At 42.7% G+C, this 19,579-nt stretch overlaps 2 protein-coding genes across 4 annotated transcripts in view; one reads left to right on the plus strand and one right to left on the minus strand.

The window, feature by feature from the left end:
* Positions 1-1,846: 1,846 nt before the first annotated feature.
* On the plus strand, positions 1,847-10,297 carry BNIP3 (BCL2 interacting protein 3). Its single transcript, XM_033149370.1, has 6 exons — positions 1,847-1,980; positions 5,750-5,927; positions 6,812-6,896; positions 7,096-7,202; positions 7,307-7,456; positions 9,275-10,297. Exons 1-6 carry the CDS (start codon positions 1,935-1,937, stop codon positions 9,327-9,329), a joined length of 621 nt encoding a protein of 206 aa, XP_033005261.1. The 5' UTR covers positions 1,847-1,934; the 3' UTR covers positions 9,330-10,297.
* A 4,053-nt stretch (positions 10,298-14,350) lies between these two features.
* PPP2R2D (protein phosphatase 2 regulatory subunit Bdelta) overlaps positions 14,351-19,579 on the minus strand; it is a 34,663-nt gene continuing 29,434 nt past the window's right edge. For 2 of the 3 annotated variants that reach the window (XM_033149371.1, XM_033149372.1), the window contains 3 exons: positions 18,173-18,342; positions 17,988-18,079; positions 14,351-16,631 (listed from right to left, as the gene is read on the minus strand). In XM_033149371.1, coding sequence (XP_033005262.1) covers positions 16,352-16,631; positions 17,988-18,079; positions 18,173-18,342 — 542 coding nt within the window. In that variant the 3' untranslated portion in view covers positions 14,351-16,351. The remainder of the gene's footprint in view (positions 16,632-17,987; positions 18,080-18,172; positions 18,343-19,579) is intronic. The other variant, XM_033149373.1, reaches the window with a different exon arrangement.

A 19,579-nucleotide genomic window follows, 5' to 3' on the forward strand; every position in this document is an offset into this window, starting at 1 on the left:
ACAGGTGGGTGCCAAAGTAGTCCAGCCAACAGACTCCTGGATCTGGAAGTGGAAAGGCCAGGTACAAACCCATGCCCACATTGATCCCTGTGCAAAGTTATTGGACTCTCTGTCTCACCTCATAGTAGAGGTGTAAAATCTTTTGGGCAGTTGGGGACTGCATTCCTTCAGGAGAAAGTGGTTGAGAAACATATACTAGTAGTGGTGGGTGAGGTCAAAGTGGGTGGGGGCAAAGCATCAGTGTCCCTATTTTCCAGGGACAGCCACAGATTGACAGAAGTTTCTGATTTGATCTTGGAATGTTCCGCTTTTCCTTAGGATGTCTCTATTTTCATCGGAGACACCTTGGAGGGTATGGAGTTATGTGAACCCAATTATGGATTTTCTCATCTGTGTTGAGGTGAAAACATACCTGCATGCTGGCTCAGCCTATTTTTGGAAATGGTAAACTGCACTTTGTCCATCTGGTGGAACTTCCACATGGCTCCCCCCATCTCCCCCCCCCCATGCTCTTGCTCCCAGATGGGAGAGGCCGGTGAAGCAGAAGCTGTGTAACCTTGAAGATGCCATGCTTGGGAACATTCTGGCTCTTGGGCATATTTCTCAGAAAACCAGAAGCATTTTCTTAAGCAGGCAAAATCAACCCAAGGTTTCAGAGAAGAAGCATTTCCAAGAGGTGGGTGGAATGCCACTATGTGCCATGTATCAGCTGGTATGCTGACTGACCTCTGGGGAAGGGCCCAAGCTCTGTGGTAGAACATCTCATTTGTGTGCAAAAGTCCAGATTCAATCCCTAATGTCCCCAGTCTCAAACTCTGGAAAGCAGCATAGATAATACTGCATTGGGTAGATTTATGCTCTGACAAGGTTTGAGACAGCTTCCTAGGTTCTTCCCAGATTTCAGAGTTTTATTGCTCTACACAGCTACCCTAGGCCTAGGAAACAATAGTGACGTAGTTTAGGCAATAGGCAGATTATCAAATAGGCTCACTAGCTTTCAGGAGTAAAGGAGCTTTCAGGAGACTTTTGCTTGCGAAAGCTTAACAGCACATTTTTTTTTTTTTTTGGTGCACCTGGAAAGTGATAGATAACAGCGCAGGAAGCGAAAGAGCCTTTGCAACTAGCAAGGGGTTAATGTTCCCAGACGACCAAGCTGGACAGGTCAACAAGTTGCCTAGCAAGCGCACGAGTTTAAGGGCTGCACGAGACGATGCTGGAACAGGAGGTCACAATCGTTCATCTAAAGATTAACTAGGAGGGTGGGTGGCGACGGGATCGTTCCCGCCCCACCCCGCTCCTCACCCAATCAGAGAGAAGCCCAGCCACGCTCAGCGACCAATACGGAATCGGTTACCTTCCGCCACCCACTCCAGCCAATCCGGAGCGTGCAATGCAGTTGATGGTCCGGTGGGCAGGGTCTCTTCGTGGGTTTAAATCCTGTGTTAAAGTGCTCCCGATAATAATAATAACAACAATTCCATTGCGCAAGCATAGCAGGCCTGTTGGGGGGGGGGGACACAGCTGAGCCGCCTTGCTGGGGAACCTCGCAAAATACTGCGATCACTGCAAGGGTTGATATCCTATTTACATACCTCCCGATTCCACGCTTGCTCTCTTTGCGCTTCTTCCCCTGTTCGCTTTTTGCAGCCAGCTGATTGCGAACATCGCCAGCCGGAGGAGGAGGAGGAGGAGGCGTGGCGAAAATCTGGCCTGCCAGCCAATCCGGGCCGCTCGTTCTCCCTCGACGTCACCATCCCTCGAACCTGCAGCAGCAACAATAACAATAACAGACGGGATCTCTCCGTGGGGTCGATCAGCTGGGCGTGCGCGGCTGGCTCCCGAAACAGGCAGCAGCTGCTACTGTCAGCGGGAAGAGAGCAGCCGAGAGAGAGAGAGACTCCAAAATAGACGCGCTTCTTTCCCAGGCAGGAGCCATGTCGTCTAGCGAGGGGCTTGGGGTGCAAGAGGAGAACTTGCAGGGTAAGGGATCGGCCTCCTTGTAATGAAATCAGTATGATCATTAAGGTTCCCCTTTACCATTAGGCCTCTACTGGGAAAAGTCTTGCTGGGGTGTGTGTGGGGGGGGTGTGGGGTGGGGGGTGGGGGTAGGAAAGAGGCTCTCCTTCTTCCCCTTGGCTGATCAGAGGCAGAGATACTGTATTGGGGATTCCTGATCGCCTGGTTTCTGAACCCCAGAGATTTCCCCAAGTCACTCTTTCTTTGTTTTTCTTTTCTCCCCCTTCCCCTAACGGTGGTTGCGATTCTGAAATTCGTGGGGGAAATGGCACTGGTTAGGAGAAGCTGGGAGGTGAAATGCCAGGGTGAAAGCTTGCCTCCGTTTCCTGGCCAAGGCCCTCTCGGTTTGGTGGGGCTGTCGATAACTTGACTTCTCTCTAAGATTTGGAAATGTGCTGCTGCTGCTTCTCCTTCGCCTCGCACCGACCGTGTAATGCTCCTGGCAAGCTGAAGTGCCAACCAGGAGGGCAAGTATTGTTCAGACACAGGGCTGTGTAGCTCAAGGCCTTCGAAGTGCAGAACGGGCAGATCCAGGGCACTTTTTATTGTTGCGAGAGTCATCCCTGCTCTCTCCCATCTGTGCTCATGACACCTTTGCCTGCATGACTCATAGGCCCTTTACTCAGAACTTTGTGCAACATTTGTGGCTGTAAATAATTGGCCGTCGGAAATTACTGACATACGTCGCTTGTTCAAGGAGCTGCAGGGTTTTATTACCAACATACAATGAGAAACCTGAAGGTAGTTTGCAACATGAAAAGGGAATTTCCCCATTGACTTCAGTGGGATGTAGATCGTACCAGTAATTGGATCATTAAGTAATGATAACAGTACCAGGGTGTATTGCTAAATGTGAAGTCCGTTGCAAAGCGGATGTGCTGGTGTTGATTTATGTTCTTGTTATTGCCCTGTTTAGGGAAGTTTTTAATATTTGATGAATTATTATATTTTAATCTTTTGTTGGAAGCCGCCCAGAGATGGGCAGGGTATAAATAAATTATTATTATTATTATTATTGTCAACTTTCTACCGAGCCTGAAATGATTTTAGCTACTCATCACCTGATTCTTGCGAAGCATGTGATTTCATGTGTGTGCAGTTAACATGCAGAGTTAAATGTACTGAGGACTGCGATATACAAAATGTATATGAGCTCCCTAGATATAGCTCTGCAAAAATAATTATGTAGGAAGCAAAAATCTTCCAGTCTGCCACACCTACGCTGTAGTGACTAGAGCTGATGCATATTCTCTGTCCTCCTAAAAAATAAAAAATAAAAAGCTTAAGGGAAGTGAAATCAAACTAGCAGCTATAAATGTAAAACTTGCACAGTATGTGAAACATCCCATTGCACCATCAACCATACTTTTAGATTTCTTTTTTAAAATTTTATTTGCTTGCCTGGTATTTTGAATGTACTGTATAGGGTACACTGGAAGAATTCTTGCTGGGTTGTAGTTGTATTTTTCTGAAATACAAAACAAGGAGAAAATAAGCTGTAGTTTGTAGTCTTTTCCAAACTCTACTTCAGCTTATTTCCCACGATCTGTGGAAGAACGTCTCCTGCGAGTTCCAGATTTTTCAGAAGTCTGCTCCATAGTTACTCATAGGAGACTTTTAGTGTGGCTGCCCCTCTTCTGTGAAACAGCATTCCTGTTGCACTACAGCTGGCACCAACTACCTGCACTTTCCAAGCTGGAGAAATGAATATTTGCTGTGTCTATTTTGTATGGTGCCAGTTTTGTTTTAAATATGTTTACTGTTTGTGCGTGTGTGTTTAACTTTTTAAAGTTGTTTTTATTGGGACTGTTGCGTAGAAGGCAATTAATACATTAATGACGACGACGATATCAAATCTGACTGCCACCTTGTGCTTCTCTTAGAGTTCTGTTAGCTAGCTTCTCTTCACCTCTTTCTGTGGCAGAAATTCAGCTGGTGTAGCTTCCCACCACAGGATAGATAGGATTGTGAAAGCTTCAAGACATAGCCAGCATAAGCACAGGCTGGCAGCTGTCTGTTTATGCCATGTGACTGAAAACTGTTGGTGCCTTTTATAACTTGTGTTTTGAAAGAGGGTATTTCACAATTCCTAGGAACTGTTTATTTTTCAAAGTGACCCAGAAGGACTTGTTTGTTCAGGGGATATTATGTAGTAGGTGGTATAATATATAATCTGTCGGCTATTTATAGCTTCAATCTGGCAACAGGGATGCCTGCGGTTGTTTGACATGTTGCTTGTGCTGGTTCCCCCCCCTTTTTTTACCTCCTTCCTTCTCCTGCTACTAAGCATCCTGGGGTTTTTAGTCCCCATAGGCAGGCCACAGACAAGGACAATGAACTGATTTGTAAGATGCTGCACCTAAAATCGATTCCTTTGATTGTGCATAATAAAGACTTACTGGATCTGAATGGGAAGATTCAAAATGCTGTATAGTCTCAGCCCCCATATCCACATTTAATTTTAAAAACCAGCATTTGTGGTAGTGATTGGAGACATGCAGTATTCAGATGCTGTTTCTTCCACAGGAAAAAAGTGGCAATTTCTCACATACCATTCTTGAGCTACGGACACCCTCATTTCATTTGTGGTGCAAAGAAGTAGTTTTCCTCAATTAAAAAAACCATGAATGCTTGTCTTGAACAGTCTGCTTTTCATCTAGATTGATTCTACATCCTGTCCTCTACAAGAGTGGGTGTGGTTACGTCCTATGGACTTGAAAACCCTCCCCTTGGTTAGATTAGCTATGCCCTTTCTGCCCTGCATATGCCTCAGGTGAAGAAGGAAGTGGTGATTGCGGTCTTGGTATATGCCCACAACGTCTTTGGGCAGCCGCCTTCATCCATTTTCAAATGGACGCTCTGGTGGGTAATGCAGAATCAATTCAGCTTTTATTTTTGGAATGAAGTCAGTTTGTGGGAAAGTGCTTTTCAGGGCCATGAAATATGTAATAGGTTCATATTGTGTGCCAGCTAGGTAGAGGGAACCCCCTCCCCCAATATCCTTGTGTGCACTGAATGTAGAATATAATGTGTGCATGTGGAGCCTTACATTTGTCAATATCTAGCTGAATTAAAATTGTGCTTTTCCTGGCACTGTGGCTGATGGAAAGACAACCCATTAATGTATAAAGCAAGCCCAGGACTTGCAATGCTTAAAAAGGAAAAAGGAAAACAGAGAAAGGTTGTTAATCCAGATTCCAAGCCAAATATCACTACCATGTTTGGAATACTGAATGCATTTTCTGCTACTAAGCATCCTACTCACACTTTGTGCCTGAGGTGGATCATTTTGCCTCTTGGAGGTCCTCTTCTAACCCCTCCAGGAAACAAAGTAAATCAAGATAAGTCAGAGTATTTGATAGCCAATTTCTGACTGGTTCGTCTGACGTCCCTAATCTGCACTTGCTTTTTTGCAGATTTCATACACAGCAGGGTCTTCTGTTGTAGGAACTAGGTGATCTATGAAAGGACCATCAAGTGTGGTGCTGGTGTTGAGACAGCATAGGGCGAAGACCTAACTCCTGATGGTGACTGAAAGGGCTTCATCGTTGCAGGATCCTATTAGAGCAGAGATTTATTATTAACAGGCAATACTCTGCTCATTTCCTGGAATGCAAGGAGGAGGCCATTAAGACAGGCTTGGGACAGAATGCCGGCAAACGAAAGTGCTTGAAGGCTTCCTAATATGCAATTGTGTGGTTTTCCCCCCCTTTTCTTAACATATGCCGAGCAGGTTCCTGGGTGGAGCTGCACTTTTCTAGCAACGGGAATGGTCATGGCGCCCAGCCAACAAGCCAGGAGCAAGGCCCAGCCTCGATTTCTATTCACAATGGTGACATGGAGAAAATCCTTCTAGATGCCCAGCATGAGTCTGGAAGAAGCAGCTCACGAGAGAGCTCCCATTGTGACAGGTACAACAAAAGAGAGAGCACTTGCTCTTTTCAAAGGATGTGCCCTCCTATTTATTTGTCTTAAGAGGCTGGCAGATCTGTGAGATGATACAAGTGGCCCTGATGCAATCAGTGTCTCTGGATAAGAGCTGAGGCCACTCCCATAACTTCCAATTGTCCCCATTTTCCAGGGATAGTCTCGGAATTATGAAAGCCGTCCCAGCTTCTGATTTGATCCTAGAATGTCTCTATTTACGGACTTGTATAAGAATAAAAGACTATTGGGAAATGATCCATAATGAATTGAAAAAAGTACTTTTCTAAAAAAAACCCAGAGTCCTTTCTGTTGGTGATAATTCAGACTGAAATTCCCAGGTGTCAAAAAAGGTTATTTATGTATGCTACTACTGTGGCCCGTGTTTTGTTAGCCCCCAAATGGAAAACAAGCGATTAGGGTACTGTTGATGTAGTGATTGTGACACTTGTCCATTGTCTGATAGGAAATGCTTTGCGGGGGTGGAGACACACAAAATGGGGGCTCAAGGAGGGTCACAGTTGGCGGGGAGTGAGAAATGAGGAATGTTGGAGGCTATGTACTCCCAGAACTTCAGCATTCCTCTTCTATGCTTATCTTGAGAGCATTTATTTCCTCCATTTTAATATTCCAAGTAGCTCAGAAGGCATGGTTCTCCACAAAGGCACACCCACCCACATGTTTTGTCCTCACAACAACCCTGTGAAGTTGGTTAGGCTGAGAGATGGTGGCTGCCTCCAAGTCACCCGGCGAGCTTAGTGGCTGAGTTGTGGGATCTGAATCTGAACTGCCTTGGTCCAGCAGCTAAAGCAACGAAATCTAGAAACCTTGTTCTGTGTGGGTTAACGCCCTGTAACTTCTCTTTACCAAGTCCTCCTCGATCCCAGACGCCTCAGGACATTCACAGAGCTTCTGAAGTCGAGAGCCGTGGCAGCGGAGAAAAGAATAGCTCTCAGGTAAAGCCGAGCCTTTTGTGAAGATTGCCAGATGGCCGAGAGCCTTTTCCAAGCCATCGAATGGTCTGGTGCGGGGATGGGGAACCTGTGGAAATGACCAAAGAAGCTGAATAGGTGTATCTCTTTCTCTCTCTCCCCCCCCCCACACACCTTTAGAAATAGCATCCAAACCAACTGATTATATCTCTCCTCCTTTTAGTCTGAGGAAGATTTTCAGGAAAGAAGGAAAGAAGTTGAACAGCTTTTGAAGAAAAATTCTGACTGGATGTGGGACTGGTCCAGCAGGCCTGAAAACATTCCACCAAAGTAAGCGTGACAGAAGATGCCTTGATTCCGGCTGGTATGTACAGAATATGGTGACAGACATTTACAGATTGGATTCTTTCCCTTCTTTTCTCGTCACAAACTAGGGAGTTTCTGTTTAAACACCCCAAGCGCACCGCTACCCTCAGCATGAGAAACACGAGCGTGATGAAGAAAGGAGGCATCTTCTCTGCGGAATTTTTGAAGGTTTTTCTGCCATCTCTGTTGCTTTCTCATCTGCTTGCCATTGGATTAGGGTAAGGAGTCCTCCAATCAATTCAGTGTGCGGATTGTAGGGGGCCAGAAGTCTAGTGTGCTTCTCCCAGAAACATAACAAACTCCTGAGTTGACTAATTTACACGAAAAGAGAGTAACACAGAAATACAGTGCTCATTTATTTATTTTTAAAGGCGCAGAGATGGCTTTATAGTGGAAAAACTAGGCTCACTACGCTTTGGCCCACTTCCAAATGTTTTGGATCCATGGCAGGGATTGGGAACCTGATTTTGCTGGACTACAAATCCCATCACTGACCATGCTGGATGGGTCTTTTGTAGTCCAGCATTTGAAAGACAGGCTCCCCATTCCTGATCTACAAGATAACTTGCGGTGAAAATTCCATCAAAATGTAACTTACCCATCACGATCAAATATGGTTAAATGGACTGAATCTGCATTCAGGGAATCGTTCAAAAAGCCTTTGGGGTGATATTTGAGGTTTAATAGGTGGACACTGGTATTTATAAAACAAAATGGGGTAAAAATCTCTTCTTTTTTAAAAGGGATGACAGCAAAAAGAAGCAGCAGCGAAGACAGTTCTGTGCTATAAAGATATAGGGTGATAATCAGTCTTCAGATATTAGAATGTGCAGAAATGTAATTGCTGCCGAGTGAATGGCAGCAATGGAATGACATTTCCTTCATCCCAGATTGGCTTCTTGGCTTCGAGGAGTCTTAGACTGGAGAACATGACAGGTGGCAACCACCATGACATTTTATCACAGCTATAAAACATGAAATCTGACTTTGTCATAGCTTTGCCTCTGATCCTTGAAGTGGACCAGATTCTACCACACACACCCCAAGTTTGTTTTTTCAGTGCCTTGGTATTTCGCATTTTGTCATCTAATGCGAGTGGCATAGAGATGTCTGCAAGGTATTGAGTGATGTCCAGCGCTGTGCATCTGGAGTTCCACTCATGCATCAAAACTTCCCCATTTTCTCCCTGCACTCCAACAACACCCTGGAGCAGATTTTGAGGGTGCTGGGTGGAAGGGAGGCCAACAAGAGGAGGTTCTGTTCTATAAGCAGAAATCTGCTATACGAGTAGGCATAGCATCACTGGATGCAATCCATTGGAAACAGATGTCCAGTGGAGGCTATTTTAGCCATGCAAGTAAGCTCACAACTATTACTTGCTCACATGGACGTGACCCAGATGGAGCCAAATTTTCCAAGCTTACAAAAGGCTTCCTAGAAAAATAATAAGGCTCCCACCATCAGTAAGTGTGTGAGGAAAATGTGCTTGCAGCCCCATATCCCACAGGGTTCAGCAGGCCCCTCTAACCCTCCTGGTGTGTTAGAATGGGAAGCTTTTCTTACTTCGGTTAACCCAGGGGTTGTCAATCTGGTCCCTACTGCCCACTAGTGGGCGTTTCAGGATTCTGGGTGGGCAGGAGGGGGTTCTGCAAGTAGATAAATAGGTACCACTCCTGCGGGAAGGTAAACGGCATTTCCGTGCGCTGGTCTGGTTCGCCAGAAGTGGCTTAGTCATGCTGGCCACATGACCCGGAGGCTGTACGCCGGCTCCCTCGGCCAATAAAGCGAGATGAGCGCCGCAACCCCAGAGTCGTCTGCGACTGGACCTTTTACCCCTGGGTTAACCTATCCCAGCCAATTCTTCCTGCTTAGAAGCCTGGATCCTATCTGGTATCAGGTATATTTACCTACCAGATTCCCACTAATTTTATAGCATAGTGAGTAGTCAAAGCAAGAGGAAAAGGGGGTTCCCTACCTTCTGACTCACTTTCAAAACTAAGCAGAGCCGTTACTGGCTGTCTTTTTGTTGATCTCAGGATTTATATCGGAAGACGGTTGACAACTACAGCTTACAGCAGCAGTTCGTTATAAGATGGGAACAAATCTTCATCTTCTACAAAAACCATGACTACATTAATCCAGACATGCAAAATGGTGAATGAAAAGGAACTCCTGTGTGCAGAAGTGGCACAGCTATGTATGTTTCGGTCCATAAATGTTGTGTGCTCTTGGGGCTTTTTCTAATTGTAGAGGGAAAGATTGAAAACCAACACCAAACGACTCCTTTGCAAACTAACCTCAAGTCATCAAAGCAAATTTTTGACAGAGGTCTTTGAATGAACTGTGTGTGTGAACAAAATGTCTATTGAAAATTATGTAGCAAGGGATTAAACGGTTTGTCTTGTTTCACTTTGCATAGCAGAGTATTTGGTCAAGAGTATTATGGCCTTACATTTCTGAAGACTGGAGTCTGTGAAGCAGTTTAGTGATTTTCTTTGATACCTCTCTAAATCCTAAATACAGGTTTGTGTGTTTTAGTATGGGATCTTTCCATTATGTTTTAAAAAGGAAAATTTATATGCAACAGAGTGGGGTAAATAAGCCTGCAGCAGAGTTTATATATCCAATGATTGCCCTTGTTGAGATAAGCTATCTAACCAGTCAAAATTTAAGAATGGCTGACCCACTGAGCCCAGAGCCTTGCTTTTCCTTATGTCTTATACTCAGAGGTATCTGGTCTTAACAATTTTCTTGAGAATTACCCATTAATGAACTTTTTACAGGCACATGTGCTTTAGTGCAAGCTATCACTAGGCCCATTTGAAATCAAGTTTTGCACCAGGATGAACATGTGCTAAACATTTGCAACTTACGCTTCTTTTGCCCATCTTGAATCTTTGCAAGTTCAACAATGGTTTTTAATGCAAAACTCCAGTTGTTTGTGATTTTACCAGTTAAATAAGTTTTGAATATCATTGCAGCCTTATTGAAAATCAGCAAGGAATGTTGTTTTTGCAGGAACTCCTTATGAGTTAGAGTACTACAATATTTACAACGATCGACCAAGGCATTTTGGTAGTCAAGCACTTCCAAAGAAAAGTATAATTTCCAATACTCTGTTGATACAACCTAGAATAGCATTAGCCTATTTTCTTGCTGCATCACTGTTAAGCTTAGGGTTTACCAATATCCCTAGATCCTTTTCACATGCACCATGGCAAGCCAGATATTCCCCATCCTATATTTGTGCAGCTGGCGATTCTTACATTTGTCCTTATTGAAATTAATTTTGTTTGTTTGGGCCCATTTCTCCAGTCTTCTGCAGCATTGACAACTTCTCCCAGTTGGGTGTCATTCTCTTGTGTAAGTAGTCAAAATATCTTGATTAAATGAATGAGGTGAGCCATTGGTGTGCCTTTGTTTTGCCAGTCACCAAATTGCTTCATATGGAAAGAGGACTCTAAGCCATTTTACTATTAATAGGTGGGTATTCTAACTGATGGAATCTTTCCTGCTTGCAAGGACTGTTGTCTTTCTGTGTCTAATGCATGGCTTTCAGTACATCCATCAATTTTGTTCAGTTACCCATTTGGACTTATTTTAATTTATACATTTGAATCAGGATGAATGGAATATTCTTACTAATATCAGCTGGCAATGGTTTGTTTTAATTATTGCATTATTTATTGCCTGCCCCCACAATTTGCAAATAAAAAAATCAGGGGTGGAATTAATACAAGGTATGGGGACAATGCTGTGTATTTCTGGGCTTTAGTAAAATCATTAAAGGCCATTACTTTACTGTTTTGCAAATTTGAGTAGATAAGGCACATTTAAAGAAGAAACACCATCTTTTTAAACTGGACATTGTACATAAAATGAAGTGGTAGCTTTGTTTTGATTTAGCAAAAGGAGATAGGCAGTAAAAAAAGATTCTTGATTGAAGCTGCCTGTTGCCGTTGTGCAGTTAACCCGTGTATGTACTGCATACGAATCTCATTTATTTAGTGGGAGTTTGTGCAACTATCGTGCTAGAATAGTACTGTTTTGGCTTTCACATCATGAATGGAAAACATCTGGAACTTCATCCTCTGGCAACCCACAAAGTCGAAAAGCTGTGAAATACTCCACTGAATGTATATTACAAGTTTATTGCTACTATACAAAAACAATAAAGCAAGTAAATATTTCACTGCTTTTGAATTATGTGTTATCAGTAGTCAAGATGCGTGAAATGAGGAAGAGGTGCTGCTAAGGATGTTCAGTTGTCAAACGTTTCAAAAATAAAATCCAAAGTCTGACTTGCTAGCAGAGCAGCAGAGAAAGAGTGCAATATTGCCACAGGCTTCATCCCTTAACATTGGCATGTGGCCCAGAGAAAAGCTCCCCATCCCTGCTGTGGAAGTTACAGTAGGCACTGCTATCTAAAGACAGAATATTCTTTGAAGAATAGAATTTGGGAACCGTGTGGAACAAATGCCTTTCTATAGAAACAAGTTCTCAGAACTCTAGCATTTAAAAACGAGCAAGCCGTATATTGAATTATATTAACCCACAGAACATCTTTTACAAGCCTTGTGTGTCAACATGTCAGAAGTCTAGGGAAACCAAGAACCCTATTCTTTTGTGTGAAAAAAGTTTGGCATGTGTGAAGTTGGGGCCATGATCTTATGCCAAATTTCTGCAGCATACCTGTGGAGGAACCAAATTGCTAACTGATCAGGCGAGGCCAACTGTGCCTCGCATGAAAGGGGGTGGGTTTTAAGCCCCCTTTTCTGTCAGTTCCAGTAAGAAAAGTCTTCCAGACCCACCCCAAATGGAACCATACTGAGTTTACAGGCCACAGAAGGCAAATTGTTTTTCACCAAGAGTACTCGCCAAACTCTAATTTGTATAAGTCCTACACGTACCTGCCACAGAAAAGGACAAGCCTCTGCTTAGTCCCTCTTCTCCCACCTGCAGCAAATTACGTTGCCCAGAGCCACTGTAGATCACTTAGGAAGAAATTGTTACTCATATTGGATAGGTGAGCCCATTCAGCCACCAAGTTCCATCTTAACATACTGGTGAATAGTACCATGCAGGACTGCAACCAGGGCTTGCCAGGCTTCCCTTTTTATCTTCTGACATGCCCGATTAAGGTAGCTGGGGGTCACCATAATCCTGACAAACCCACCTTGGGGGAGTTTCAGCCCACACAATCAAGGCCCTGGGCCACCACTGTTACAGGACCCAGAATTCCAAATGGGCTTGAACACTGACCTTCAGCAACTGCAAAATAGTTTCCACCCAGGCAAATGACCGAAATATGAGAGTGCTGCCCCAGCACAGGGTTGGCAATGCTGGCAAAATGCACTTTCATTGTATACCATGCCGACTGCACTCATGCACTTTCTTCAAGCCCAAACTGGATTCCATGAGCAGCTTGCAACACCCTGTGATTGGCCCAGAAACACCAAACTGCGGTCACAAATGAGCACCAGTACCCTCCAAGCACCTATCAAAACAAAAGCAAGTGAACAAGCACACTTCTGCGAAACAGCATTAGCCAGGGCCCTTGAGATCAAATTACCCCCGTTTTCCAGTGACCCATCATCACTTCCCAAACCCAAAATGGTAGATGCCGAAACAAAGCCAATTTGAAAGGAATGTGTGCCCGACTGTCAGCAGGCCTCTCACCCTGAATGCAGCCAGCTGTGGTCATAAATTGGAAGCCAAAGTTCAGGCTCCTTCCTGGTCCAGTTCAAATTGGGATCCACAGCTGCCTGCAACCTACATGACTCTTCATAAGCCAGCCAGCCAGCATCTGCATATTCATGGTATCATCTGAATGGGATTATCCAGATGTCTCAAAAGGGGGTGGGGAAGCCCTCACAATATGCCTGAGTTTATATTCTCTGAAATTATACCATAATTCAAAGTCAAATAGTACAGCATTGCCTATGCATTAAAGCTCTCACAGACCTAAAAATTAAGAGTCAAAAAGTTGAATGCAGTACAGTGGTACCCCGCTAGACGAATGCTTCGCTAGACGAAAAACTCGCTAGACGAAAGCATTCGTCTAGCGGGAGGCTGCCCCGCTAGACGAAAAAGTCTATGGGGCTGCCTCGCAAGACGAAAAAATTTCGTCTTTTTTTTTTTTCGTTTTGCGGAGCGCGGCTCCCATTGCCGCTCCGCAAGACGAAAACCCCGCTAGACGAAAATTTTCGCGGGACGAATTATTTTCGTCTAGCGGGGCACCACTGTATTACTAAGTTGATTCTACTGGGAAAGCTAAATGTTCCTACATCTCATCACAACTGCTTTATCATTCAAATGGGAGAATGTTACACAAAAGATGAAAACGCTGCACACGACTATCTTCATTGTGAATCAACAGTACTTTTCAAGGTGCTGTAAAAACATAAGCACACATTTTAATAATACGTAGCAATCCATATACATGCAAGACTGATTGTATGATTGGATCCAGGAAAATGGGAGTCTAATTCCAATTTCAAGATTTCAATATTGGTATTAAATACCTTGCTCAGGCTGGATAACACAGTGACTTGGATTCTCAAGTTTCTGTTCTGCGAATGAAAGAATCCCTTTCATTTACTGAGGAAAAAACTTAGGATCCAACCCATTTACATTAAATGCACAATTCAAAGCTATCCCTTATACCAAGAGACCTTTTGATTTAGTCACAGCAAGCTTATTCAAACATTTCATGTTTCTCAGCAATTTTAACTAACAGCTTTGCAAAACAATTCACTGCTACAATTTAGTAGGGGAGTAAAAAGAGGACATGCAGTCTAGCATTAAAAGCATTGAAAACATTTATAAAAAATTGAAATATGGAATCATAGCATCTTTCAGCATACACCTAAATGGGCCCAAAGCCCAAAGAATGCTATAGAAAGGAGTAGACGTGTCACATCTATGCAAAGCAGTGTGGCTGGTATCCATCTGTCTCGGGGTGTAAGCTACTCCCATGTAGCAGCCACTGGTGATTACTTTGTACAGTGAAAATAACATTAAACATACCGAAAGACAGTGCTTTGAACAATTCAGATGCAATTTTAGGGGGAAAGAGTACATTGAAAAAGTTTCAAAGTACACAGAGCAAGTGCAGGTAAACATTTAAAATTTATTAAACTTTTTGGTCAAAATAATTGAACAATTATGTACAATCCCATTGTATTTACCTCATGTATTTTAAGGAACAAAGTCAATCTAATGGTTAAATGACCTAACCGTTCCACATTTCAAGATTTGCAAATAGTGTCACAACTGATATACAGTATACGATTTTTAATCTTTATCTTTAGAAACCCCAAATTAGTATTTATTATTGTATCGCAAACAAGAGTGGCACTCTATGGACGTTAATTGATAGGGTAGGAACAGAGACATGCTGCTCTTGCATATTCATATCGGACTCTAGCAATCATATTAAACCTTCATTTCTTTAAAATTCGAGTGTAAACCACACACAAGTATTTCATCCTGGAAGCTTAAAGGGCCTGAATTTTAAGGAGGATATCATAGGCACGTTTAGTAGGAAGTCTGGAGCAAGTGATAGTACTTGCGCTAGTACTTAAGATACTTGATGCTATTAAAAGTGTGCCCACTCTCTTTGTGTGTACAAGTTTTCTCCCACAGAAGCTTACAGTGAAATACTGGGAGTTCATCATGTATTTTCTAGGAGCGAGAGAGACCCCATAACTTTTCTGCAGCCCCCTATTGCTAGTGGAAACTCAGTATTCTACAAATATATTTTCACATCAGTATTCAGCCTCAAGACAGCTTGATCTCCTGGTGTTACATACAGACCTGGAGTAAGAGTTATAACATGTTTCAGTTGTGCTCCCGTTTGGCATAATCAAGTTTAAAAACATAGACATTTAAACTGCAGTGGAAAGTTTTGTATGCATATGCTTATGCCCAGTTGTAATATTTTTTTTAAGTGTACTCTACGGAACAAAAAGGACTAAAGGTTAAAAAAAGTAGTAGTAGTAATGCACCTTAAGGTATGCTTCTCACATGTTGAGGCATGTTTACTGTTAAACCAGAGCAGTGATTTGTTGAAGGTTTTGATGTAAAAGACCATCTTGCTCCTTTAAGGCTGTATATAAACTTTAAACAAGTATTTTACACTTTGTCTTTTCTGCGCACCATATGATGCCCCCCCTTTTCTTACACAAAAAACTAATACAAGCTAAGGTGATGACAACTGGAGAAAAAAATTCAGTTTAGTGTTTGAAGCAGTAGATGCTGCTTTAAACTGATTATACTGTCAAAAATGGATAGTATTCAATTAAGTTCTACTCAGAGTAGAGCCATTGAGATTAATGAGCCTAAGTTTGTCACGTGTCTTAATTTCAATGGGCCTGTTCGGAGAAGGACTAGCATTGGATACAACCTAATATTTTTTGGGACAAACTATTTTCAAATCTTTCCGTCAGTTATTTTGCACAATCTCAATACATGCAATAAAAAAGACTGAATACATACTTTCAGATTTAAAAACACTTTTTATAGTTTGTTATTTTTATTAAGTGGTTTACACCGGAAGGTGTGGTTATAGATACAGTTGGTGAGTAAATATACATGAAAAACCTGTCTACACACCCAACTCTAGACTTACCTATATGCTCAAAGAAGCTTAGATGAAGGCCAGAGAAAGAATGTTTACAGGCATAAAGCACAAATATATGTTTTGAAAGGCCCAAATATTACAGCAGATAAAGAGCACGTGAGATAGAAATTACATTTTTATGACAATTTGTTTCTTGGGTGTTAGATTTTTGGTCTATCAACTGGAAAGGAAGGCTCAGACTTAAATAAATACATTTGTTTTGAATATTGGCCTTTATTGAGTATTGTCCATCAATTCTGCTTCTAGTGGGCTTTTTTCTTTTACAAAAAATTCAATTCCACGTTCTCCCTCACTGAAGGCAGAAATACACCATGAACTCAAGTCCAGGCCAGCTTCTCTCCTTTACCTATAAAGGGAAATAAGTGCATCAATGTTCTTTACTGGGAGGACAACAAGGCCATCTCTCTGACAGATAAACAACTGAGCTTAACTATGCAAGACGACAACTTTGTCCTCAAATAAGCCGTCTTTAATTAATTTTGTCCTGGAATATATACAAGTTATTGGTGGCAGCTACAGCAATGATGTTCTCTGCAGGGTGCCATGCTGTATGAAGGATCTTCTTATTGAAGTCCAGACTGTCAACACTTATTTCATCCTTCTTTCTCTTGCCACCTGTGCACACTTTCCGGGGCTTTAAGATAGCACGAGGTTTGCTACTTTCTCTTGAAGCCTCTAATGTAATATCTCGCCGTGTGTTTCGATCAAACATCCTAAAGAAGTTGTTGTATGAACCAGTCATAATAGCACTGCATTGGAAAAGAGAAGATAACAACTTTTTATTCATCAGGTACTTCTGATAGGTAATGTCAAGTAATTGAAATTTTAGGAGAGTCGCAATTTCCTTTTCCTTACTATTTATTTGTTATTTCTAGTCTGTTCTTCATCAATGGGTCTCAGGGAAAGATAACAAAACATCAATAAAATAACCATACACACATAAGTGAAACATTCTAAAATTTCCTTAAAATACACAAGATCATGAGCAGGCAACAAACTGCTGTGGCTCCTTACAGTTCTCACTCCTCCTAAAAGTATGGGGGAAGGGGTGCATCTTCTCTTACCAATGAAAAGGAACCAATGTCAGTACCAGACCCGCCTCTGAGAGGTAGTCATTCTGGAGATGAGGTGCTGCTGCAGAGAAGGCTCCTGCTCCCTGAACTTCAGTTAGAGGTGGAAGCACAAAAGATGGGCCTCTCCTGCAGACCTTAATGGATAGTTACAATGGCATGGGAGGCATTCCTATTTTATCAGTATTATGCGTATCATGTTTTTCATGTAAATAATGAGCTGTCTCTTACAACAGCGTATCCAGACCAACTGACTGGCAACAGCTCTTGTTATAGGAGTGGGGGTTTTCCCAGCCGAGATGCACTTAACCAGGAAGAAGGCATTGTGGCATCCATGCTATATTGTGCCATACACTGAGCAGTGGGCAGCCTAAAGCCCTTGGGGTTTAATTTGTGTGGTCCTTCACCTCATTTCAACAACTTCTGCAGCAAGTGATCAGTTCAGACCACTGGTGGGAATACAGAAAAAAGGAGGGCCCCACTCACTTCGGGGTTTGGCCCACAGTCAGCATGTGGATCCCAACAGTTTATCCCCAAAGGAATGTGCTTCTTAACAGAACAAATGTTGTCCACTTCCACACTAAAGGATATTTCAAGCAGCCAACCATCTCTAAGATACCATTCAATTCACACACAAAATTTTCTTCTGTCAGCAACCAGGCCACATGCTTGAAGTCTGAGATACCAAGGACTGATCCTGAGAGTTCCCCCTCACTTTTCCACACAAAGCAAATGTACCATCACTGAATTTATATTTCCTCCTAAGGCAGCATTGTTTTTATCATGCTACCCATCCTATACTTTGAGGATAACCTACATTAAGTTATTAAATACACAATGACATAACTAATATAGATGCAACAACTACTGTGGAACCTAAAGTAGAAGTTTAGGATCAGGCTGTTCCCCGCCCAGCTCACCAGCCCCAGTGTGGATCAGAGATCTGACTTTTCCTTCTGCTTAAATTAAAACCACCACCAATTTTCAATTCAGGCAAGCATTTAAAGCGAGTCTCCTTACACAAATCAGCCTTACCTATCAGAACCATTCCAGCAGCACTCAAACTTGTCAAAGATGCAGTCATTCTCATACAGTGAACAAAGTTTGCTTCGCAGATATTCATGAACCTTAAAATATATAAGTGTTGAAGAGAATGAGAATGTGTTCAATTTTTGGAAGAAATCTTTTTTATTATAAAATATAAGACACAAACACTGTACCTGATAGGTCTCTACAGGCCTGTTTTCCATATTGAGATCCCAAACTTTAACTGAAAGGTAGTCTCTGGTCATCATGTATCGACCACTATGACTGAATTTTACATCCGATATTGAGGAAATTATTTCTGAAAAGAATGATCTGCTGCTGGGATCTTCAGGTTCTTCAAAGACTGAAAGTTGTAAAAGTGGAAAGAAAAGCTGCTTACTATTAGAGTTAATACTTTAACATTTTCAGTTAACTAAGGCTTAGCCATCAGTGGTTTTCAACCTCTGCCCCACAAGAGTTGCTGAAATGTGCCCTAAAAATGCACCCTAAAAAAATCAAGACACCATGTACTCTATGCCCATTGGAATGGTGAGACCCCATACAGAATTGATCTCCCCAGCCACTGCCAATATATGGGCAGTGAATCACTCCAAGGAAGCAGACACATCTTTGAAGAGGGAGTGATATTACCTGGGCTATCCTGCAGTTGGAAGGAGAATGCCTGCCTATTGTCCTGAAAGGAGGTCAAGAAAATAATCATCTCCCTCTTTCTGAATGTAGAGTGAACGACATCTCTTCTACATGGTGTGTATGTGTCACTTTTTTCTTCTTTCAGCTGTATTTCCTAGTGCCATGATAAATCCTATTCCAGAGGATTCCAAACTTTCATGAGTGGCTTTTCAGAGGGTTTGCAAAGCTACAGTAGGAAGGGGGTGGTCTTGAAAAGTTTGGGCACATGCAGTATTCAGAGTACAGAACTTTTGATATCAGACAACTGAGTGAAATACAAGGGTGTCTCACATATCAAAATTTGGGAGTCATTTGAGGTAGACTTAAGAACTGACCCTTGTCATCCAGAGGAACTCACCATATGGAACCTTTGATTTACACCATGCCAACCCAAATACACTGGGGGGACCACATGAGTGGTTTAGGCCAGACATCTCTAAGGCCCGCAGGCCGGATGCAGCCTGTGCGAACTAATTGTGCGCAGTTACCGGCGCGGTTGCCCATCTCCGGGTTGGCGCAGCGACGGAAATAGCTTTTGTGCATGCACAAAACGTCATTTCTGGCGCACTTTCTGGTCTGTGGAGGCAGACAAGCTATTTCCGCTGCCACGCCGACCCGGAAGTGCACTGGAAAAAGCGAGTGCGTGCGTGCGTATGGGCGCATGCTCCCCCGCCCTTCAGGCGATTGGTGCCGGAGAAACCGGCCTGAGGCCGGGTAAGTTTGGGGACCCCTGGTTTAGGCTTTCTACATGAACCACAATCTACTGCATTAGATATGAGCAGCCAACACAAAAGTGCTTGACTGTATAAGTCCACAGAAGACACACACTAAAGCACCATTTATTAAATGTACTAATTCATTTAACTACATGTTACTAAACAATGTAAGATGTTTTAGGGCAGGCATAGGCA

Source organism: Lacerta agilis, chromosome 5 (genome assembly GCF_009819535.1).
Source record: "Lacerta agilis isolate rLacAgi1 chromosome 5, rLacAgi1.pri, whole genome shotgun sequence".
NCBI classification, from domain to species: domain Eukaryota; kingdom Metazoa; phylum Chordata; class Lepidosauria; order Squamata; family Lacertidae; genus Lacerta; species Lacerta agilis.